The following is a 25,123-nucleotide window of genomic DNA, read 5'->3' as shown; positions in this document are numbered from 1 at the left end:
TATCGGAAATGTAGAGTGAGCAATAAAAACATTTCTGAAATCTCTTTGTCCCTCTCTTTTTTCTCTCCCCCTCTCTTCTTTCTGTAGCTGTATTGGCCAGCCAGTCCGGACCGCGTCCAAGAATGTCTCATGGCTGGGAAGGATCCAGAGGTAATCAAACGCACACTCGCAGATGCACACGCAAACTTCGCTAAGATTGGGTAAGTAACCGTGTTACCCTGACTTAAGCAACGCGGGGAAAAGAATTACATTCGGACACATTTGCATGCAGATATGAATCGGTGTCAAACCACATCAGCCGTTTTCATCCTTTCTCTACTCCCTACTGCCGTTTGATAATACCTTACAAGAACTGTCTAGAGTTATGAAGCAATAAAGCAATACAGTAGGATGATAGATTACCATCAAGGGCAGAACTAAAGCTGAATGTATCTTATTCATTTGGGAACTGTAAACAAACAAGACAGTTTTCATGCAGGCAGGCAGGCATATCAAGATTCAGTTGATCCAAGTACTGGCAGACGTCTGGTGGGGCGTGCTGAACAGTCGGTCACATCTGAAGTTTTAGGACTACTTTTTTGCTTCTTGACTTCACAATAAGCTCAAGATGAAAGGTGTGAAAATTTGTCAGTTGAGCCAGAGTTTAATAAGTGCAAGTCATATTGTTTGATATTCAAACAAGTAATAGAAAACAGTTAAGCATCAGTGCAAAATAATGTGTGTCATCCATTATTCCTCACTTTATGGTCCCTGTTTCTCTCTGTCCAGCTGGAGTGTGCGAACTTCCTGCGTGTTCTGCAGCCTTTTAACCAGACTCACCTGTATGTGTGCGGCACCGGGGCCTTCAACCCCCGCTGCGCTTTCATAGCCACCAGCGTCTTCCATCAGGTAATGCTACAGACACAATTACATACACTATACAGGTAATGTATGCTGGTGCAAAATATGTATTTTTATTTTCTTTTGCGACTTTGCTGGATAAAAAAATGGTATCTGTAGAGGCGTCAGCTCTACCAGACTTAAATCTGCTGCTCCTAAAAATAATAAAGCTGAAGAATGGGTTGTGTTTAAAAGACTGCTAGCTTTCTGGTCTGGTAAAAATGAAGCAGACCATCAAAACCCGATATTCGCTGAAGCCCTGCTATCAAATCCCTCTCCTTGAAATCTGAAGAAGCTCCTCTTTTTGTTCCTCACATTTTTCTTTACCTATCACACTAATGCAGAACCATCATGGTCATCACGTGTGCAGTCAACTGTAATTTCCAAACTGTCTGCTGATGTAGTTCCCACATTTATGCCACTTTAGTCACTTATCCTTCTGAAACAGCAGCCACTCGAGCAATTTTTGTGGCTGAAGCCATCTGCCCCCCAACAACAGTTACCTCTTCTTTCAAAGTCACATAGATTACTCTTTCCATTTTGGTCCAAAATCAGAATCAGTTGGGCCATTCTCTGCAATTTTATACAAGCAGCACTTTGATGTTAACTGCAGTGCTGCCCGTGGATGCAGTGTTCAGTCTGCGATATGTCAAATTAACGTTCGTCACTGATGCTCTACTCATTTATCCAGGTTTTGAGGGCTGTCTGCATTAAAAAATAGAAATATATGTATTGGATGCCTTGATTTTCTTACCACCCACCAATATGTCTGTTTTCAGACTTCGAGTTCCAGCCCCCATAAGCATGCCTACGAGCAGCTGAAATATCATGTGGTGTCTGCCCCTATGCCCACATATCCCCCAGGGTTCACCTTGTGATATGTCAAATTTCCTTTCGTCACTGATGCTGCACTGTGTGGGCTACCAGACACCTTAGATATGTTATTTGACATTTGTATGTCAAATGCAATGGATGGTGAATGTAACTGTAGAGGTCAAACCTGCCTGTTGTTGTCGGTGTGTAATTTCTCATCATAATGACACATGTGGGTTATCGTTTTTTCCCAGAAATAGGCTGCCGGTTCTGAAGTTTCTCACTCATCTCACTTAGTTGTGTGTGTGTGTGTGTGTGTGTGTGTGTGTGTGTGTGTGTGTGTGTGTGTGTGTGTGTGTGTGTGTGTGTGTGTGTGTGTGTCAGAGAACAGTTAATCCCATGAAAGACCATGTAAGATCAGAGCAGAGGTTCAGACATGGTTCTTAGAGGTGCCGATGGTGCTGACTGGTTTAACATTGAGCTTCACACATTTTAAAATCCCTCCACTTAGCCCGATTACCCTCAGTTAGGTGCTCACTGAGTGCATGTGTGGCAGGGTAGTTGGGCTCGCTGAAATGGTGCTACATGCACTGGTACTTTTTATGCATGTGTGTAGGTTTTTTATGTTGCATTGTCTTTGTTTTAGTTCATAATAATAATTCATATTATATTTATTCATTTTGTTTGTTTTGTGTTTTATTCTGCTGTATTTATTATATTGATCTGTGGTTTTATCTTGTAAAGCACTTTGGTCTACTTTGTTGCTTACACGTGCTGTAGAAATAAAACTGACAGTGACATCAGGCGCAACTCGGGGTTCAGTATCCTGCCTGAGGATGCTCTGACACACGGACAGGTGGAGGTCGGGATTAATCCACCTTCTGATTGTTTGACGACTCGCTCTACCACCTGAACCGCCACTATGATGCTTCTGGATGATTTGCTGCATCAGTGGATAAACTACTTGAGATTGCAATATAAATTAGGACAGCTTTGTGATCTGTCTTCTTTCTGTGTGAGTGACGTCTGTGATTTCTTTGACAGTCAGAGCATCAGACTCTCTCCTACGGCCAGACAGAGTGCGGGAAAGGCAAATGTCCCTACGATCCATTCCAGAAAACGGCCTCTGCAGTCGTTGGTAAGTTGACTGTTTCTTTAAACCTCACCTTTAATAAACAGTACACGCACCATCATGCACTTTATTTTCTCTACAACAAAATATAACCGTTAGGTGGAAAGGAATCATCTAAATGTGCATGATTAGGTGTTTTATCAAAGAAAAACTAGATGGAAAATGGGTTTGTGTTTGTAGCAAAAGTGATGCTTTGCTGTTATAAAACTCATCAAACTGTGGAAGTTATATATAATTTCTAGAGGATGTCTAAAACAGGAGAGCCATGACTTGGATGTCTTTCAATGACTACTGATGAGAATACTGTTGTGTATTCTGTGTAGATGGAGAGCTGTATGCCGGCATCACCTCAGACTTCATGAGCCGGGACTCTGCCTTTTTCCGTAGTCTTGGCAACCGTCGTGTCATCCGCACTGAGCAGTACGATTCCACCTGGCTGCAGGGTAAGAGCAGAAAAGCACCACTTCCTTTTTGAAGTCTACCTTTGTGTTGAACAACTCAGAACTGCGTCTGACATTAGAAGTTAGTTGAGAATGTGCTCCTTATGATAACACAATCACTAAAACACAAAATTTTGTCAAATTCTCCGCCAAGAAAACATCACAAGTCACGGTTAACGTGTGCAGCACATTCAGTGTGTGTACTTTGTGAACTGAATTTTCTGAAGTAGACTGAATATCTTTGAGCATCTCTAAAATCATCTCCTGCACACCCGGTTGGTGTTTTATCAGGCTCCTGTGTATCGACGTCTGCTGCTGATAACAAGGCAATATATACTGACTCCCTGCTGTTTGGAAACTCGACTTCTCCCTAATCAGCCCTTTGCTCTTTCTCTATTTCTTGCGCTGCAAATTACATTTGTATCAGTGTAGGACTGTATTACAGTTGATTTCTTATAATTTGCCTGTGTGTGTGTGTGTGTGTCTGTGGTACTTTCCTCCAGATGCCCAGTTTGTGCGGGTAGCGCCGTTGTCTGAAACTGATAATCCAGAAGATGATAAGGTTTACGTGTTCTTCACCGAGCGCGCTCAGGAGGCGGAAGGTGCTGCTGGGAAGGTGCTCTACTCCAGAGTGGCACGTGTGTGCAAGGTATGCGACATGTTTGTTTGGCATAGATAGGGTTTGTGCAGTTTGGACACTCATCAGAACACGTCTGCATGTAGCTTACATAAACACGTTTACCTCCATGGGATGGTATGTACGTGCTGTTTGGTCAGTGTGTGTGTTAGAGCAGGCAACTGTGTATCTGTGTATCACTGAAATGTATGAGGGACTGTTTATGTTTGTCACAATCACTGCGTCTTCCACTGTTGTGTGTGTTTTCTGTGTGGACATGTTTGCACATTCATGGCTTTGTTAGAATCAGAGAGACTTTATAAAGCCCAGAGGGAAATTGAGTTGTCATAGCAGCAAATATACAATAAACATCAAACACTTGTTTAAAAAGAGTGTAGAAACAGAGATATTGATAGATAAATATTAAGATAAATAGATAAATATAGAGATATAGGTATAAATATCAAAGGAAAAGCATGTGCTCAAATATATGTCATCATGTACAAAAGTGACAGGGTGCGGTGAGGTGTGATTAATTCTGTTCCACATGTGTGATCTGACCCAAGTGGATGAATTAAAGAGCCCGATAGCAGCGGGAAGGAACGACCTCCTGTAACGTCCCTCAGACAGCAAGGTTAAAGGAACCTGTTGCTGAAACTGCTCTTCACATTGTGTGTTATGGAGGGGGTGGGAGTCATTGTCCATAATTGCAAGCAGTCTTGGCAGCGTGGCGAGCTTCATGCCAATGTTACTGTGTGTGCATGAATTTTTTTGCCAGCTTAAATATGCAATGTTTGTATGTTTGCTACTTCTGTAATCATAGCAGATCTAATTCCGTTCTTTGTAATGTTCATGTAGAACGACATCGGAGGCCAGAGGAGTTTAGTTAATAAGTGGAGCACTTTCCAGAAGGCTCGAATGGTCTGTTCAGTCCCAGGACCAGATGGCTTACAGACACATTTCGACCAGCTGCGTGAGTACACACATGAAAGCATCAAAAGGCAAAACGCATCACATTAAAGCTAAAACAAAATCACATCCGACAGGTCTTAACCGCTGGTCGTACAGCTGAAGGTCTGTCCCTGAATGTTTCATAAAAGAGGAATTGAGTTCAGGCACTCAGCCTGTGTGTGTGTGTGTGTGTGTGTGTGTGTGTGTGTGTGTGTGTGTGTGTGTTTCATGTGAGTTCGCAGACACTTAAGGAAACTTAAAAACCACTGCCTCAGTAAATGCCTTCATAGCTCCACTGTTACCACGGTGACCAACAGCCCTGTCGGTCACCTTGGGTTTGTCTTCGTGCCTCAGTCTTGGTTACCACGGCAACATTCGTTGCAATGGGTTTATTCGTTATCGAGGATTTTCACATCAGAGTGCTCCGGTCAGCTCTGAGTGTGGGTGCGTGCAGCAGCAGGTCTGTGAGAGGTGCGAGATGCTGAATTTGTGAACTTGGACGCTGCCGTTGTGAATTTGTCGCTCACAGATGTGCAGATGCACAACTCTGAGTTTCTCTTAAAAAACGGTGGCATTAATGTTAATGGGCAATCAGCAAGCTTTAAAACATCATTAAAAGACACCACCACAGTAACTGGGTTGATTCATCAGAATCAGAATACTTTATTCTCTAAGGAAATTATGTTTAGCTGAGATCGGAGCTACAATATTAGCGATTTAAATATTTTACTACAGAAATCTTTATTTATTCATAGAAGACATCAACATTTCAACATCGATGTAACTGTGCCTCAGTAGAAAGCTTTAGTAAATAACTGCAGTTGATGATACAGCCTGTTAATTCATTGCTACTGCTAGCTCCCCGCACAGTAGGGGATGTAGCAGTAGGTCCGATGCTTGCACCAGGGTATCTCTATCTTTACCATTATAATTTGGTGGTGGAGAGTACAGAAACTATGTAGAGGATGCCTTTTACAAATTAAGCTCCCTATTTTATTTGAGTAGAAACTTAATATTCATGTACTCCTACTTCACCTTTAGTCCTCTGTGGCGGGCGGGTGGGATTATGTTCTTTAAAGTTGCCTCTGCCCATACAGCTCAGAATTAGTCATTTCATATTTTGATTGGAAGTTATGAAAAGGAAAGGGTGGATGGTAGAAAGAGGAAAGCATGGTGAGGTTTTAAAAAAAGGAAGGCGTAGGAGGATGAAGCAAATCGGTTTTGTTTTTACTGCACATTTAGCACACATAAACCTCGCAGTGTGCTGCATAAACAAAGTGAAATTAATTGTTGAATAAATAATATTTTTGAATTTCTGCTGCCAATGAATTACAGAGGCCATGGCTTTGGGTCTTCATTAAATGTCATCTAACACGGGTGTGTCTGCAATAACAGTCCAGATGAAGATCCTTGAGCCACGGACAGATGTTTGGATTCCTGAGGAAACCGAATGAGAGCTAGAACTTGCTTCCTTTATCTAATTTCCACCATCATAAAAGAAGTGGGCTTGTATCGAGTGTGAAACACTCCTCTGCAGAAAACTGGCTCCTCCTTGGCCCTGACTTCAGCCCACAAACCTAATACTCTTGAGACTGCAAGGTTTTCGTGAAAAGTCTGCATTAAAAATTAGAGGCTTGGAGTTTGAAATTCATGGGTGTTCTTGGAAGGGAGAGTTTACCCAAAGAACACTAAATTGCTAATGGAGTTCCTCGAGTGTTTGAAATCTCTAATCAACTGCCAAGACAAACAGTTAACAAAGAAATGTTTTGATCCATGAGTTACGAGCCCGGCGTGCTTTCACTGCACCACCCTGTTTTCGAGCAGATCATCTGAGACTCTCTTTCTTATGAAGCCACTGTGTTTCCTGCTCGGCCCTTAGGGGATTAGGTATTTGTTAGGAAAAGAAAAAAGGTGTAAATCTGAAACACGCAGTTTGACATATGGTAACAGTGGGACAGCGTGAGGTTGGGACTTGTCTCTGCTTAGGTTACTCGTCTCCGCTCTTTGTGTAAACAGAGCACACTTAGAGTAAACTAAGTAACTCACTCAGAGAGTTACCATTTGCGTGAATGTATACAGTACATTAACATATACAGTAAATTTTACACTCCTTCACATAGTCCAACCATTACACAAACACATGCTCAACAATAACAAACACCTGAAAGCACACACACTGTTTTTCAGCTGTTACCACACACACACAAAGACACTCAAGCCTTTGCCTGTCTGTGTATACAAAAGAGTTCAGACTTGTCAAGAGCATAAACATCTCTACCCAGCATGCCTCTGGCCATGTTTTAAACATCTGATAAGGCTGCATACAAATTTGTTTGTGAAAACACTTCAGCAGCACACACACATACAAAACCACGACCTGCATATACAGGAGATTAACCCATCGTGTTAAGAATGCTGCCAATGTTGTGTTTATGCCATGCTCTGCCACATAGAAACACTACAAATCCCATAAACTCGCGACGCTCTGCTGGTCCCTCCAGAGCAGAGGGTGACACCAGGCTGCGTGTGGGTGCTTTTATTTGCATACATTTTTTTTTTGTTGAACATTTTTTTCATTTTTGCTAATTCTGTAAGGCACAAAAGAAATATATTAACAACAGTAAAACACCCATTAAGTTCAATCCAAATGTATTTATGTGACGCCTTGAGACGGCTGTCTCAAGGTGCTTTATATTGTAAGGTAAAGATGTTGGGAAAGTGGGAAGGAAAAACTCTTTTATTAGGAGGAAACCTTCTGCAGCTCAGAGGGCACGGAGCCGGGACAAAAACACACTGTGGAAGAGAGCCAGAGCTTAATAATAACCAATGATTAAACACAGAGTAGTGTATAAACAATCCATAAAAGTACCATCTTAAGTAACACTATGAGTACTTAACACTGTAAAGGCAATGAATAGATAAATAATAAGCGTTCGCACAATTCCAGATATTCCATTAAAAAAGAGAGACCCGAAAAATGATACTGTAGCATGACAAAGCTAAACCTCTAGTAGCTGTAATATTTTCACTAGCAAATGATCTCAGTCTAGCTCACAAGATAATTCCAGTCCAGTCTGTTTCATCGCTGACCTGTGCAGTGTTGAAACAGATTAGACAAATGGCCGGAGATAGACTTATATACATCTTGATATATATGTATATATAGTATAGATAGAATTTTTCATATTATTCATTGTAACCTGTACCATATTTCCACTGAGTTATGCAGAGTGTAGTTCTTAATTTACTTTATGCCCCATGTCTGTTACAGAGTGTCAAAATCAGCACAGGGAGGAGGTTGGGGTGGATGGATTGGCGGCCACTCTTCATTTACCATTTCCAATGTAAAGCAAATGTTTGCATTTCTGACCACAATCATTCTCTAACCTTGGCGCCTTTATTCTAAACACCATGATGAAGTTCTCCACACCTTTACTGAGAAGGATTTATTCGAACCTGAGCTCTGAACTTTTCCTGATACTACATTTTTGGATCTAAACTTAGCCCAGCTATAGAAAATCAATTTCCTTTTGTGTTCATAGCAGTTCTGTAACACATGTCATGTCACTCAACAGGCAGGGGAATCAGATCAAAGCTGCACGTGTTGCTCTACAAGCTTGTCAAAGCACTTGTTGCAAATTGCTGATTCACCTCTTGTTCCTTTAGCATAGTTTTGTCGGGATTGACTCAGATGTTCTATGAGGGTTTTGAACACCCTCAGAGTTGGCTTTGTTTTGGACAAAGCATTTGGGCTGTAATTGCCACGAGGACTGACTCACAGCACCGGACTGCTTTGGATTTATTGTTCAGTTGTTTTGTGTCTGGAGCTTTAGGGCCTTTTGTTCACTTGTGTAAGTGTTAATGCTGAGCTCTTGTTGTCAACCACGCTAGTGTGAGAAAAACAAAAATCAGACCTCACTTAACCATAATTATTCAAAGAATCAAACAGTCGAGTGGAAGCAGAGTCCCTCACAGGAAAGGACCGTGCAGTGCTGTTTTCCCCGCTGTTGTGGTTGTTGTTGTTGTGGAGGAGAGTCATGCTATGAGGTTTTAGAGCTGGAGACAGGCAACCCTCTGTGGCCGGATTCTGTGTCCTGACACTGGAGCTACTTCGATTTTCTCAGCCATTTTCCTCGTTTATTTTTGTCTGCGTGCGTAAGAGTCAGTGCTTCAGACATAAGGCAGCACCCGTACGCTTCCCACAGACAGGAAAAGTGCAGGGGAGGAAGAGTGTCACTGGGAGAGTTTGTGGATGGTATAAAAGCATGACAGTGACGAGAGACAGAGAAACACATCAGCCAAGTAAGCCTCTTGTTCAAGCTCAAATGTAGATTTCATTATTTTTTAAATCCACATATAATTTAAAATGAGTTTGAGATGATGACGACGATGACCTTCTGAACAGTCAGCTGTTGTAAGCGATCCAAAAAACATCAGTGATGTATGAGAGCCACAACCCAGAAACAGCAAGTATGACATTTCTGGGAGATTGATGTTTTATATATTGGACGTTTTTGAAATGACCTTAACCTTTCTTTGGGTCAGCCGTATCTTCTCCGGGTCTGTTTGACCTCATCAGATGGAGAAAAAGGTCAGAAGATAAACTAGAGGGAAAGATTTGTCTCCCTCCGTATATGAAGTGACGGTTAAGCAGTTGCACATATTGCCAAGCCTTCCCAATCCTTTCAGGTTAATCTGACAAATGTGTTTCCACTATTTAATGCTTAATTGCCTCGTCGACAAACGCCATTTGTTCAAACTGGTTAGGAAAACATGTTTTGTGATGCTGAGGCAGATTTGACTCCCCCGTTGAACCTTACTAATCCATCATCGCTTGACTGCAAACACTTGAAAGGAAGCCCAGTTTATCAGAGGGAGAAAAAAAAGAGGAGATGGATAGAAAGTGAGTGAAAGTGAGGAGCTGGGCTGATGGCCAAAAGAAGGGTAGGAGGAGGGGGATCTAGTAGGACGGGCAGGATGAGGGCAGAGGTTGTAGCACGTGGTGTTGACCAGACATGAGAAGGACAAAGAAAGATGGGCTGAGGGAGATGAGGAGGGATGTGGAAGCTGTCATCAACGGGTTATTACTGCAACACTGTGCAAGAGAAGGTGAAGGAGGGGGAGGGAGCAGGAGAGGGGAATATCTGATTTAAGAGAACATTGGAAATAAATTTGGCTTCTGGGCAGGGCATATGAAGAAAAAAGAGAGGGGATGAAGAAAGGAGTGGTAATCGCAGAAAGAAAAACGTTTTATTTTCTTCTTACGGACAAACAAAAATGTGGAGAAATGAAAGGAATAGTTACAATTTTAGCATTTCAAAAGGTTAAGACTTCTAAAGTGGAAATTGAAGAAGCATAGGCAGAAATTTACCCTCGCGCATTCAGCTTTTTATTGTTGCCATCACTTCTCTGATCCCTCTTCACATTTTTACTATATTAAGAATGACAGAATAGTTTATTAAAGCATGTGTTGAGTGTAAAGTCCCTGGGTTAGTGTAACAGCCATCGCTATCAAGTTGTCAGGAAGAAAGGAAAAATAAAGTTGATGTAAAGGACTGAGGGAAAGGATAATGGTCAGAGAGAGTTAGAATTGCTGCAGGCCATGCACAAATATATTTTCCCTCTAAGGACCAGGATTGGATGAGTGAGGTGAAGTGAATCTAAAAGGGTGTGAAGGTTGACTGAAGTGAGACAGAGAGAGACGGAAGCAGGGAAATGGGGTTAATGGGGAAGGCTGAAGCAGACTGAAGGTGGAGATGAAAGAGATTAGAGATTTGCACTATATTTGTCTTGTAGTAAACTCAGTGTAATTTACTGGATTTCAAATGTATATTTGTTGGTGTGCAATTCCATCCTGAAGCGAAAAAAAAGAACAAAAACATTGTATGACACAGAGAGTGGTATCAAACGTCCTTTGTTACCACCGATGGAGAGCTGGCATCTTAGTCTGGCCATGGATGGCAAAACTGAGTTAACAGCTGTTGCTAGAGGGTAAAACATGTATCACAGTGAGAAATATGGAGTGTCAGAAGGAATAGGGTCAATAGCCGAGAGGGTTAAGGATCGGATAAGATGGAGGCAGGGCTATTATTGGCAAATTACTGTAAGATGGAGGGACGAGACAAGAGGAGTTGGCAGAAAGGTGACGAGCATAAAGGAGGCATGATCTAGGTGTTGGTATTCGGGGTGGCTGGATGAAAAGGGAGGGAAAGAAGAAACAGTGGAGAAATGAGGAGAATATGGGAGTTTGCCTGAGGGCGCACTGGCCAGACAATTAGGATGAGGGGTAGGAGGAGGAGGAAGAAGACAGGGGCTGGGTCTGCAGGTCTGCGGGCTAGACAAGACTGTCTTCCCTCAGGGGGAAAACAACCTCGTTTTGTTTAGAGAAGAAGACACAAGAACAATCCTCCAGAGAAAATAGGCCAGACAGACAGATGGACGGGGGGGACAGAGGGAAGAAGAGATAGCGGGAGGGAGGGATGGAGACTGGGAGGGACAGCGAAAGTGAGAAACAAAGAGAACGAGATACACCCAGAGGGCTTCCGGGAAGTCCAGGTGGATTTGAGCAGAAAGGAGCACGGGATGAGAAAACTAATAAAAAGATAAAGAGATGGAAAGAAAAAGGAGAGAAGATGATTCAGGAGGAGACAAAAAGAAAACATCTTGGAGTGTAAGATAGTGGTCGAGGCTGAAAGAGTAAAGAAGCTGTGCTTAAAAAAAGATAAGAAGCCATGAATCTGTCGTCTTTAACTGTAGCATGAGCAAGAAACCAAATAAACACTCTTTCTTGCTTCAGCGGTCAAACACTCTCACCTGGTCAGCCCGTCTTGCAGATAGAAGCAGAGTGACCTCATATTTTCTGCACTATATTTGTGATTAATGCATGTCTGAGTGTTGCGTTATCCCTCCTCTATTAAAGATTAATGACATTAGAAGCCACTCCAGTTTACTAAATCAAACATGCGAGGGATGTAGGTGGAACAGCACTGAATCAGTCGAGGTTTAAACTCGTCACGGAGCGATAAGAGTGAAGTTTTGCCAAGCTGAGCCGTAAATAACTAAGACGTCTTGTTCAAAGTGTCTAAGAAAGAAAAATGTTGCGCTGGCTGCGTCTTCTAAATTTGAACTGCATTTTTATGTGGAGCTGCATGTACACTGAGGTGCAAAGAAGAAAGGGAGACTAACTTTCGAGCAGAAGGCAAGTTTTTCCCCTGCAGGGTTTTACCAGAGTTTGTATTAAGTTTACTCAGAACAAAAAAATGCATGTATTTACTTTTACGTGCTGTGTGGCCTCATTTTTACCTGTCTTAAAATACCACAAAGTAAATTGGGATTTTTTTCCTCAATTGGAAACCTTTGTTCTTTCTTACATTCATAATAGTTGGTGCATTGTTTGGAGATGCAGCTCTGTGGATGCTAGCCAGACCTGCTGTTTTGATCATTTTTGATCCACACTGAAATATGTCAGGTTTTAATTATACAGAGCAGTAACAAATCCTAAATAAGCATATTTCACGGCAGTCAGTTTGTCCTGAAACAGCATGTATACACATGTGTTACTAATGACGTTAATAAAGTTTCTTGCCTGTTTAGGTGAACCGAATTTGTTTACATATTGTATTTCAAAATGGCTTCTGTGAAATCAGTCTATTGCCTTGAAATCTGCTGCAGCCATTCGTACCTTCCCTCTGAACAACTCAGATGAATCTCTAACTTCTTGTCATGCAATCAACAGTCATGTTTCTTTTTCCAGCACTTTTTCACTCAATACCTGCAAAACTAGTTTAGGTATTGTGCTAACAAGTGGATGTTAGCATGTCAAATCTACCTAATCTCACTTGACCCCATGTTAGCATGCTGATGTTAGTAAGTCTTTTATACAGTTACTGGTCTTGGCTTGGAAAAAAATTCTTATTTGGCTTGAAACTGACTCTGAAATACTTCACTTTTTACGCTCAGTTTGGGCATCGTCTGGCAACCACCGGTCGCTACAGAAAAATGTTGCAAGTGGTTGCTGGAGAAATCGATTGCTAAATCCCCAGTGCACAGGGTTGACTCCCTAGTAACTACGGTTGCTAGGGAAAAATGTATATTCCCGCACCAGTTGGCAAGTTGCTGGGGGATAGTTGTTTGGTGTCGTTTATTAGTGGTTAGAAAAATACTTGCTAACTACTGACAGACAAGTCAGGGTACAAACTATAGGCGACTGAACTGTGGGCAATCTGCTAGCAACCAGGCCAATCACACAGAGGTTTTGAGTGGAGCACCGGCTACCTCTTTTGACCAATAGACCTGTGTGACTGAAGCCTAATGTAATTACATTAGATTACAACATTAAAAGTATTTTTCCTGCAGTAGTGCATTAGTCTTTAACAAGGCCAAGTATTGTTCTGTCCAAATGTGGTGTATCTAACTACAAGTCCAATGCCAGCTTGGCTGCACTTCCAGATGAGTTTCATCTGTTCTTTGCTCTGTTTGACTGCAATCCCATCACCTGGTAAACTTTTCCACTAGGTTTTAAAGGGGCTTTCATCTGTACTCAGAAGGGTTCCACCAGGGTGGCTGTGTGACTATAAAATTGAGCTCTGTGGGTGTAGATGTGCATCTTACAATGCCCTTCTTTTTTAGTCTGACTCATCTCTTCTTTGAACAAAACTTCGAGGAGCTTCAGATGAAAGTGTACTCAGGATATACATCATCCAGAGTAATAATGCATGAAGGCCATAAAAAAAAACAGGTAGACATAGAGATGCAAAGTAAACCAACAGATGATAAAGGTTTTGATTAATGAAAAGCATTCTTTGGAAGATGTGAGAGCAGAAGATAAGCTCGAACAAATGATGGGAAAGTAGAGAAGAGGCTGTTTAGAAAGATGGAGGGATGATATGAGTAGAATTAGGGAGTGATAGGAAACAGGAAGAGAGGTAAAAGGAGTGAAACACAAATGGGGGCATCTACATTGTGATTTAAAGGCAGGAAGAGCTCAAAGAAGCAGTAAATAAAATGCAATAACAAAGAAGTGATATATTAAAGGGAAGAGGGAGTGAGCAATTGGTACGCTGGAGGCAGCAGACTACCCATGCTCTTCTGTTCCCTATCTTTGAGGGGCCTGTGTGGGTGTTTGTGTGTCTATCGGTACCATGCAAGTTTGAGTCAATGTTCCTTGCTCCCTGCAGTTTAACAATTTGGTATGTGTGGGTGCATGAATGTGGCTATACATGCCTTTATTTCTCTTTGCGTGCTCCCAAATCTGCCACTGTGTGTGGCAGCTGCAAGTGTGTGTAGCTGTGTCGAGATGAGATTAGCCTTCCTGCAGGGCCGTAGTTCCACGGAGGCCACCTGAAGCAGCAGGAACGGCAGGAATGTGGGAACATTGATACGCTTCGTCGTCTCCAGCACCACAACAACATATCTGCCTCTGCATGGGAGAGGAGAAGAATAAAAGTAGAGACATACGGGGCACTCATTGAGTACTCCTTGGGTCGAACCTGTTTTTTAGAGTTTCGGGAACTTTTAAAGCTATTTGCCACAAAAGTAGGAAGCAAAAAGAAAGGAGCCCTAGGAGTCATGTATTTATAGATTATCACAGCGTGTTGCACGGAAAACAAAGGGCTCCATTCTCCTCCATTTTGATGGGATGATAAAACATTCCCTGCTCTTATCTGAGACAAAAGTGCAGAACAGAAAACCTTTGATTTATTCTGATTTAAATAAACTGTGAAAGCCAAGGTCTAGTGTGAGCTGCAAGTGTAGGCAACTGAATAACACAGCGATGAACAAAAGTGGAAATATGGGAGGCAAAAAAGTCAAACTGTGCACAACTTTCAGGAACATTAATAAATTTTTTTAATGTGTGTTTTTTTTTTTTAATGTTTTATCACAATTTGTCAGTATTGAACCACTGGTGCTTCATACGAGACACAATGTTTCCATTGTCAGTCTATATGTGTTCACAGTTGTGGGCCTTTTATTACCAGTCTGTTTTATTTGATTGTGAGTTCATGTCACATCAGTTTGTTCCTATTTTACTCCCCCATGAATCAGAGTTGTGAGCGTTGTGGTAAAGTGCTTCACAACTCAAGATGTATTGACCCATTTGCTTTTTATGCTATACATTCAGCACCTTTACTGTCACACACAAAGTGATGATACGGCAGTTTTTTACGGTTCAGCATATTTCCAAAGAAAACTTCCATACTCAGGCTGGAGGAGCTGGGAATCTGCCAGCCTTATGTACCCGGTCTGGCCTTAAACTCTTATTGCCGTTAGTTCTCTGCGTTGTGTTGTGTGAATGACCAGAGGAGTCAGCTCTCACTTTGCCAGCCGGGTGGATTTATTCTCCCAGAACTGTTTAAAATAAAAACAAAACAGTACAGCAACTTCACTTTACTGGACTTCTGCATGAACACCTCTCCTCAGCGGGGCCTCTAGGCGACTGAGGTACAACATCACAACAAATCCAATTACCAAATAATACTGCTAAAATGTATTTATATATAACAAACAAAAATGCACTGCATCGTGAACATATAGTGACAATTACCTCATCAACAAAATTATACTTTAGGGAGACTTCATTTACCAGTGGCAATTTTACATATTTACAGTAAGTTGAAACAGTGAACATGAATCACAAACAAACAAAAGATATAACCAGTTCACATGACACAAAAATAAAAGAGGGAGCTCACATACCTGTTTAAAATAAAAACAAAACAGTACAGCAACTTCACTTTACTGGACTTCTGCATGAACACCTTCAAGGGAGAGAGAAGGATAGCGGACCACATGAGAAGCCACGTGCATGCTCCTATGCTCTCATCTGAGACATGCTAACTAGCATGTTACAATAAAGTGCTGTACTCGACAGAGAAACAATAATTCACACTAAAACATCAAACAGAACTATGAGACAAAATGCACAAAGGGAACGAGCAGTGTTTGAATTACTTTTAGTTACTTTAACTGTGTTTATTTGCTCTGTAACTGAGAACACTAGCGTACGCTCACCTCTCCTCAGCGGGGCCTCTAGGCGACTGAGGAAAATAGCGCGCAGCTACAGGAAGTGACTTCGTGGGAAGTCAAAGGTCACACAAACAAAATAAAAGCTCCCAAAATATAAATACAGAAAATAAACATATATAAATAAACACATATACATAACCAATACTGACAAAGCGAGATAACACTGCAGGATGGATCTTTGGTGAAATATAAATTATTTTTTAAATACACCCGTTACACTTACACTCCTGAGCTGTAGTCACAGAGTCGCTTTATTTCTTTATCATACACACAGTATCTTTTTGGACCTCCAAAGTATTTGTAACCTTTTTCACGGACTTACATTGAATCTGATGGGAACACAAGATAAAAACAAAACAGTTAATCACTTTCTAACTATCACACACTCACTCACACTCCGATGAAAACATCAGAGGCAATTTGCAGTTCAGTCTTGCCCGAGGCCACTTTGACACGAGGACAGCGGAGGAGCCTAGGGATCAAACCGCTGACCTTCCCATTAGTAGATGGGGCCACAAGCTGCCCCACTTTTTCTTTTCCTTAACACTTCTGAGGATACTTTTAGCATTTGAACTTAAATCTACAAGTTCATTAAAAAAAAAAAAAAAAAAAAAAAAAGATCCTACAGTTTTACCTGCTGTATTCAAATGCGGTGTTATGGCCGCTGAGCTATCAGGTGTCGAAGGCAGACAGATGGAAAGAGCTAAAAAAACAAATCCGCACTACACCTGATTGCGCTGCATGAGCGGATCACTATCAGAGCGACGCAAAAGTGAGAAAAACATATCAAATGTGTGTGTGTGTGTGTGTGTGTGTGTGTGTGTGTGTGTGTGTGTGTGTGTGTGTGTGTGTGTTCCGCTGTGTTTGAAATGACGAGTGGAGACCGAGGTGTGGTGTTAGTGTGTGTGACAGCAGATGCTGTGTTCCTGTGGCGGACGGAGCGCTCGGCTCTCCCACTGCGGCTGGTTATTAATGGCTACAGATTCATTACAAGCAGCCAGTCAGCCATGCTGCCAGCATGCCCGACGCTATTAGTCACACAGTCAGACTGATAGATGCACACACTCAGATACGCACACGGGCATACATAATGAATACAAAGTACCTAAAACTGAACACACACTCACACAAATAAAGAAAATAGACTGTTACACAGACTCATGAGCATTGCTCACATGAATACAGACATGTAGAGTTTATGCAGTCCTGTGCAACTCTCCAAAACTTCTCCGTAATTCAGACATCATTCTGATCTTTTCTGACTAACATTTTTATGTCTTTGTCTCCTTCCATTTCCCTTCCCCGTCTTTCTCCTTATCCCTCCCTTCCTTTCATCATTATGTCTGGATGTTCTCCATTCAGAGGACATCTTCATCCTCCAGGGGAAAGACAAGAAGAATCCTCTCATCTACGGCCTGTTTACCACTTCAAGGTATGTGCCTCTGTAAAGCAGAAATCATGGGAATTGAGTAACTTGAATGGGTGGTGTGTAAACTGCATACCCTTGTTTATGTGTGGAAAATGTCAGTATATGGTGGTAGATGGGAGGGAGTCCCTTCACTTTTACACTGGGCGGACTAGTTTTAGAAGGACTTTAGTCCTTAGCATTTAGTTCTGTATTGATCAAGCCATGCAAAAAAAAAAAAAGAAAAAAAAAAGAATAGAAATGGAGTGCAAAAGAGTGGAAGAGAGGAGAAGAGTAACTGTACTCAACGTGTACAGGATAAATACGATTTCTTGAAAAGGATTAGATGATTTGTCAATAGTTTATTTTGAAATAGGATCCGTGGTATGCATAGTTATACTTTTTGGTGACAGTTTTATTATGGAGCATTGGGTTTCTTGGGGCCCCAGAGGCAGGAATTGCTGTAATTGTTTAAATAAAAGGTTTAAAAGCAGTTTAAAGCCAGCTGTAAATTGAACTGCCGACGACAGTGGAGGCTGATGAGGTTTTAGTGAGAATTTCAAACCACTAACCAGACACTGAATTAAAAACAGATGACAGAAGCATCAGATCTTTAACGATAAATACCTGTTGACCCACACAGTAACTCCTCAACGGTCGTGTCCAAATTCATGGGCTGCATTCTCCTGAGGACCCGGCCTTCGCGGTCTACGTGGGCCGGGTCCTCAGAAGATCGGGTAGGCCGGAAGTAAACGGCCGTGAAATTGGACGGTCTAGCCTTCTGATTAGCGTCACCGCTGTCTCGGTGGAGTTTAATAAACTCAGCCGTCTGCTCCTTGCTGTCTAAAATATAACAGGACACTGGAGTAAACTCTCGGCCATCTCACACTTCTGTTTAATCAGTTTTCTGTTTGACGTTTAGTCAGCTGTGTAAAAACCGAGGAACCCACCCAGGGGATTAATAAAGTTTTATTTTATCTAATCTAATAACTTTAATCTCAGCCAAACCGATTTACTCACGAACAAACAAAACACTGAAAAAAGCCCAACAATAACATTTTTAGGTTGTCTAAGTGACTTATATATTACGTTTGTCACGGCCGGGCGGGTTACACACAGTAATTCGGCGTGCCCGTGTGGCGTGCTGGCTAGACCCAAGCGCGGCGAAGGCTAGCGGTGGGTTTGGAGCAGGCACGCAGTTATTCTAGTAACGATCAGTGCACGAAGCGTGGCTTCGGAACGGTCGTTACCGACAGAGAGCGAGCGGAGCCGGGAAGAGAAAAAGGATTGAAGGGATACTCACTCACGGTTGCTGAATCAGGCGGAGACTGACGTCGGCAGAGTTTCGGAGCTCCTGACACGAAGAGAATGATGTCTGAGCGGCGAACAGGTGGGTGGCGTCTCTCTTTTAACCCCGGCCCCGTGATCAGCTGATCACAGCTGATCACCGGCTGACAACGTTTAACCCGAGCAGCGAAAGTCCGCGGTGATCTGAAAATGATGTGCCGGGAGTTGTGCCATTCTCGGCCGCATCAGTAACCCTCTCCGAAAACGTCGAAGCACTTTAGCAAAGATGCGATATCTTGATAAACCGAGCAGATATTTGATGTTTACACAGCTACTTTCTCGCCTGAAAATATGTTAAAAGTTTATTTCGTGACCCAGAAAGATTAATAAGAGTAATTTTTAAAACTTAGTAGCGGCCGCCATTAGCCGGAAACTGGAGCTTGGCTGGGCCGCGCTATGAATTCTGGGATATGGTGGGCCACGAAGGACACACCCAACCCATCCTTCAAATTCGGAAAAAGGAGCACGCATTTGTCGGCTGCATTCGGAGGGGTCTACGAATTTGGACAGCCTTCGGCGCGTCGCTGTGACGTAATCGGTCTACAAATGCGGCCTCAGGAGAATGCAGCCCATGAATTTGGACACGACAAACATGTCATTTTTAACAAGTTAAAACATGTGATATAAGAAGCTTGCAAAAAAAATGAATTGTGACTTTAATAAGGAGTTGATGATTTTCAACAAGACTCTAAAGCAGCTTTGCATAACTCACAGTTTAAAAAATGCTTTTGAGGACAAATGCTTTAGGGCCTTTCAACCAATTTTCTTCTGATTGGCTCCCAATTTATATGTTCCCGATGAGGTCACAAAGAGCCAGAAGTAAGGCTTGCAGGATCACTTGTACATATGCTGGCCTTAATTATTTGAAACTTTTGACCATGTTTAACTTACATGACTGAAAAAAGGAATAATAAATACCCTTTATAAAAAGGCTACTATGAAGCAGCCCACAGGAGATATGCTTTCTGTTGAAGTCTATGTTAAAGCCTAGGAAATGTACAAATTGCATACATGTCAGACATAATAGAGAAGAATCAAAAATATTCTTTCAGACCATCAAAGGCTGTTAGTTTAAAAAAGGCAGTTGTCCGAATAGACAGGCTTTCATAAAAGCTCACGCAGATGTCTGCTGAAAAAACACAGACATGAAAAAAGCAGGTTCTGTCTGAAAAACGAGTAAAAAATGATCCAGCAAGCAGCCTAATTAAAGTAAAAGAAAAAGGCTGCGTTTTCTCATTTTCTCTACTCCACTGACCATGTTGCATATCCAGAGAATAACACAGTTTCTGAGCTGGACGCCAGAGCTCCACAGTAGCAGCAAAAGTATGACGGCATCTGGCATTGCAGAGCAGGGAGTTGGTCTGTTTTTGGGGGTTTTGGAAAGTGTGTGGAATCTTAGCAGGGAACAGAAATCCAAAGCATCACCAAGGGTGCGGTCGCAACCACAGAACTGGAAAAGAGCAAAAAGGTCATTCCTTCTGAAAGGAGACTTGTCTCTCTGGTACAGTAACGATTGCACACGTGCCGGTTTTTATGCCTGTGATGAAGGCAAGCGTGTTAACAGTTCTTTGCTTTTATTTTGCTCTCTGCTTTTATTTTTAATTGTTTGTGATTCATAATGTATCAGACAGCTGATTAATTGATTTTGCCCACCGGTAGCCTTGTTGTCACATTTATTCTCGCAATGCAAAGTGGCCGGGACCCAAAGTAAAACTAGACGCTAAGCTCAACTCCTGGTAGCACACCTTTGGTAAAGTTGAACCACTCCATGAAACTAACAACACTGCCAATAACCTGCAACACAACTAATAATTATTAAAGCACAACCGCAAAAAGCAACAGGGGACTGAGGTCTGCTCAGGTGGAGGAATGTTTGTGCAGGTGAGCTTCCAGAGGAGGCCACTTATAAACAAAACAGAATAGGAAAGAGGAGAATTTACAAGTGTAAAGGTGACATCCCCAACTTGTAAAAACACAATTTAGAGGCTGACATGAATGCTTTTTTACAACGTCACGGTTCACTTTTGTACTCTGTATGATTTGGCATCTGAATACCAGACTGAGACCTCTGACCACTGAGGAGAGAAAAAAGCTTCCTCTCTAAGAGCCCCCTGATTCATCATAACGTGGCCTTTCTATCTGTTCTGTTTCTGCTTTGCTGGAATCTCTAGCTCGTGCGTGCTTTGCCACAAATCCTCCAGAAATGTGTGATCTTAACTGCAGTGGATGGGATGTGTTATAGTGGGGACCGATGTGCTGAAAGCAGCATATTCACCCAGGCTGGATTTTGGGTTGGAGCGCATTCATTTAATTGATGCGTTCAAGCTGGAAAGCCACAATGAGTCACAGCTCCTAATACAGTACTCCATTTACTGCTTAAAGACCTTTGCAGTATATCAAGTAAAGTAATCAAAGGTATGCTCTGCTTCAGACATATCTGATGTCTGAATCTGCTCTCCTTTTGTCTTCTCCTTAGTGATATCCTGAACGGTTCAGCGGTGTGTGTTTACAGAATGGAGGATGTGGTTCGAGCCTTTAAAGGGAACTTCCTGCATAAGGAAGGGCCTCAGTATAAATGGGCAGAATTTACAGGCAAGGTGCCCTATCCACGGCCAGGAACAGTAAGTTCATACTCAAAACTGGTAGATACCACCGCTATCTCTCCAGGTGACTTTTTGTATTTCTCTAAAAGCAAATGCGTGATTTACCAAGGTAATACATTGCAATAATATGCTGTCTTTGATGGAGGGTCATTTAATTCTGCAAAATTGTGCTTAATTTCCATATAAGAATGCTCAAAACAAAAGACTGGAAACATTATGATCTCAGTCTCTGTCTCTCTCTTTCTTTGTTAGTGTCCGAGCAGTACATATGGAAGCTATAGCTCGACCAGAGAGTATCCCGACGACGTCATTTTCTTCAGCAGAACTCATCCGCTGCTGCAGGTTTGGCTGATATTTCACTTTATTAAATTAAGCCAGTTTAGCTTAATTAGATTGCCGCATTTTACAGCAGGTCAAGCCATTTTTTTCTCTCTATTTCTGTCTAAATTCTGAAGTGAACATAGGAAATTAAATTAGCAGTCCTTGCCAACAGGGCACTGCTTCATCACAGGGAATATGAAACCTTTGCTGTATTAATGATGAATAGCAAGACTGGCTGAAAAAATTTATTAGTCAAAGATTTCACATTTAATGTGATGCATTCTTGCTTTTTCTTTTTCTTTTTTATAGGAAAATGTCCTGCCGCTTGGAGAGCGACCCCTCCTGGTCAGGGTGGGTGTTCATTACAAGTTCACCAAACTGCTGGTGGACAGAGTGGAGGCTGTCGATGGCACCTACGACGTCCTGTTCATCGGTACAGGTAGGTCATGTGACATTGAAGGTTGTGTTTCTGGCATTTTAAAGTGTTTTTTCAAAATGAAATATGGTGAATGATTTGTTTATTTTTATTTTTTTTGTCTTTAGACTCAGGACTCGTTATGAAAGCAATCCATCTGCACAGGGAGCACGGCCAGAGTCAGGAGATCACTCTGGAGCAGATGCAGGTGTTTCAGGTACTGCAAGCTTTTTCTGTGAGGAAAACCAGGCTGAAACCTTAAAAAACTCAGATTTGTTAAGAGCTGGTCTATTTTGTAGTAAAGCTCATTGTTTGCAGATTGAGTTGATTTCTTCGCGGCGTCCATTCATTCCTCCTCCATTAAAAAAAATTCAATTACCTCTCAAAACTAGATCCAAATGTACATTATTGTCACAACATAATGCAGCACAGACTTTTCAAATTAGCCTGCGTGACAACAATGCATGCAGACACAGTGTGACTAATTCCATATCTGTCCATGCCATATGGAAATGAATGGAAATACATGCATTCTCTCAACAGTAAGGAAACGCATGCGTGCAAAGACCCATTCTGCTCTGGTTAATGCAAAGATAGTTATGCACATACTATACCACTAAAGTACTGCGTATATTGACATGAAATGCAGTAAATACCTTTATTTAACCCCTTAATGTCTAGTGTATCATATTTGATGCATGAGTTTTTTTAGACTTATACAGCTTAAATAAATTGCACAACAGATTTTTAAGCAATGATCTGAACAAAATTTTCAAATGGAACAAATACAATACAAATTAAAACTAGTTTATGTATATTAATATTAAAAACATTTTTAAATCAGAAGGTTCAATAAATGCTCAATTTTTTCAATTATCTCACAGTTCAGGATTTAAAGGGTTAAAGCTTGTCACTGCACCAAGACCAAGTTACTGCAGCTGGGCATAGTTACCAAAAAAGAGAAGATCACAGTTCACAAAATCCACATTTTTGTCCAGAATGAACTCCGCTTTGGGTTCAAACAGCAAAATGAAGGAAAACAACTTTGGGTTCAACCTGAATGATGTGGCTGAGATATCTGTGGTCAGACCTGACTGTGTTTTTCCTGCTCTGTATTCTAAAGTATATGCTTTGTAAAACCCTATCTATCTATCTATCTATCTATCTATCTATCTATCTATCTATCTATCTATCTATCTATCTATCTATCTATCTATCTATCTATCTATCTATCTATCTATCTATCTATCTATCTATCTATCTATCTGTCTATCTGTCTATCTGTTATCTTTGTTTCAGTATAAACCTGGTGTGTTTCTCAGTTTCCCTTTCCTGTCTCCTTCACAGCACAAATCACCGGTGACAGCCATGGCACTCTCAAAGAAAAAGGTAACAGACGAGACTCGCTTTCAAAGTTCCAAACTGCCGCACTCACACACGGTAACATCGCACTTCTCACTCGTCTCTCCACCTTGCGTCTCCAAGGACGGCTTCATCACCAGTTGCCATGGTTACCTCACCTCAGTCAGAGCAGTAATGAAGAGATGCTAACACACAAATGCACCTTGCATTATTAAAACAGTTTGGCATGAGAGAGAAAAAAGAAAACGAAACCCCAGCTCGCACACACGAAGATTATAAAAAGCAAGCATCCTCACATTTCTCTGTTTTCCACCCCGCATGCAAACACACACTCTCCGTGGCCACTGACATTGATACAGCTTGAGTTGGATTTGTGACTCACAGAGTGGAGATGAATCTGCTTTTTTTTCCTGGTGACTGTCAAAGTGTCCGTGTTGCAGGGGAGTGAACTTGATGCCCCTTTGTTTTTCTCTTCTGGCTCTCCCACATTGTCTCTGCTTTCCCCCCTCCATCGTTGTTTTCTCTTCCATCTCTATTTCAATCTTTCACCCACCCCCTCTCCTCTAGCAGTGGTTGTTTGTGGGCTCCAAGGAGGGTGTGTCTCAGCTGGCCCTTTACCAGTGTGAGCTGTACGGTCAGGCCTGCGCTGAGTGCTGCCTGGCCAGGGACCCCTACTGCACCTGGGACGGACATGCTTGCAGCCCCTATATGCCGACCGTGCGCAGGTAGGGAGGACATACCAGCTCTATGCAGATCCAGACAGCACTGATAACATTACAGCAGATTGAGTTTCCCCTTACGGCTTGAACTTATTTTATTATGAAAAGAATCAATGTGGAATCAATCTTCCCAAATTTGATTTAAATCACATTTGTTGATAGTCAGAAACGTGGTTCAAGTTACACCTAAGCTCAGATTTTTCTGATTAGATTTTAGGCATTTTTTCCACATGATTAAGATTTTGTTTCTTTACTAAGTATCACAACTGGCCATAATTTCTATGATTAGGTTGTTTATGATGATATCCTGACTTTTGCCCCAGTGAGCAAATTGATTCTGCCAAGGAAGTTATGGTTTTGCGTGTGTGTCGTTCTGTCTTTAAACACGATAGCTCAAAAAGTTTTGAATGAATTCTGAGTATACAGTGAACTCATGTCAATAGATTGATCTGAAGGTCAAATTAAAAATGCTATATAGAGCTATTTAAAACTATGTTTCTTACTGGCATTGTTTGTGTTGACAACATATAGGCATGATACGTGTGACCCCAAAATGCGTGCCCTTTCTCCTAGTGCTGCTCTCACTTTGTTAAAATCATCGCTTTGCTGTCCGTTCTGTCTAACACAAGCTTGTTGTTTCTGTTTGTCTGCAGGAGGAATGCTCGTCATTTAGGAGAGGATGAGGATCCACTGACTCAGTGTGTCAGACAGGGAGGTGAGCAGCTTCCATTGTTTCCATTCAGGGTCTTTGCTTTACCTGTTGAACTATGCTCAGGCCACATTATGGAGCACTACCAGTGTAGTAGGGTTTCAGAGGGCTCAAGCCTGTTCCAGCTGAGACTGGCGAGAAGCAGGCTTCTCGGACAGGTCACCATATCTTTAACCTGTTTCACCTTTTCTCTCTTTAATTTAGCCGGACTGCAGGTGGAGGCAGAACAGAGGGTGATGATGGTGGCAGAGGGTAACAGCACCTACCTGGAGTGTTTGCCCAGATCCAGACATGCTGCAGTGACCTGGTACAAACAGGCTGGAGAGAACAGCGCTGAACTAAACCAGGTGCAGTCACACGTTTTACACTTGTGCTTTCATTTATGT

General features: G+C 41.9%; 1 protein-coding gene across 4 annotated transcripts in view; it reads left to right on the top strand.

Moving 5' to 3' along the window:
- sema3h (sema domain, immunoglobulin domain (Ig), short basic domain, secreted, (semaphorin) 3H) overlaps positions 1 to 25,123 on the top strand; it is a 65,126-nt gene that overhangs the window by 34,643 nt on the left and 5,360 nt on the right. For 3 of the 4 annotated variants that reach the window (XM_080898543.1, XM_080898540.1, XM_080898542.1), the window contains 15 exons: positions 88 to 150; positions 769 to 888; positions 2,737 to 2,830; positions 3,148 to 3,267; positions 3,768 to 3,913; positions 4,739 to 4,853; positions 17,219 to 17,288; positions 21,085 to 21,229; positions 21,464 to 21,553; positions 21,842 to 21,971; positions 22,076 to 22,164; positions 23,295 to 23,336; positions 23,877 to 24,034; positions 24,682 to 24,743; positions 24,942 to 25,084. In XM_080898543.1, the coding sequence (XP_080754669.1) occupies positions 88 to 150; positions 769 to 888; positions 2,737 to 2,830; positions 3,148 to 3,267; positions 3,768 to 3,913; positions 4,739 to 4,853; positions 17,219 to 17,288; positions 21,085 to 21,229; positions 21,464 to 21,553; positions 21,842 to 21,971; positions 22,076 to 22,164; positions 23,295 to 23,336; positions 23,877 to 24,034; positions 24,682 to 24,743; positions 24,942 to 25,084 (1,587 nt within the window). The remainder of the gene's footprint in view (positions 1 to 87; positions 151 to 768; positions 889 to 2,736; positions 2,831 to 3,147; positions 3,268 to 3,767; positions 3,914 to 4,738; positions 4,854 to 17,218; positions 17,289 to 21,084; positions 21,230 to 21,463; positions 21,554 to 21,841; positions 21,972 to 22,075; positions 22,165 to 23,294; positions 23,337 to 23,876; positions 24,035 to 24,681; positions 24,744 to 24,941; positions 25,085 to 25,123) is intronic. The other variant, XM_080898541.1, reaches the window with a different exon arrangement.

The sequence above is a fragment of the Rhamphochromis sp. 'chilingali' genome (assembly GCF_963969265.1).
Source record: "Rhamphochromis sp. 'chilingali' genome assembly, chromosome: 12".
NCBI lineage: Eukaryota > Metazoa > Chordata > Actinopteri > Cichliformes > Cichlidae > Rhamphochromis > Rhamphochromis sp. 'chilingali'.
This window is presented reverse-complemented; position numbering and strand designations above follow the sequence as displayed.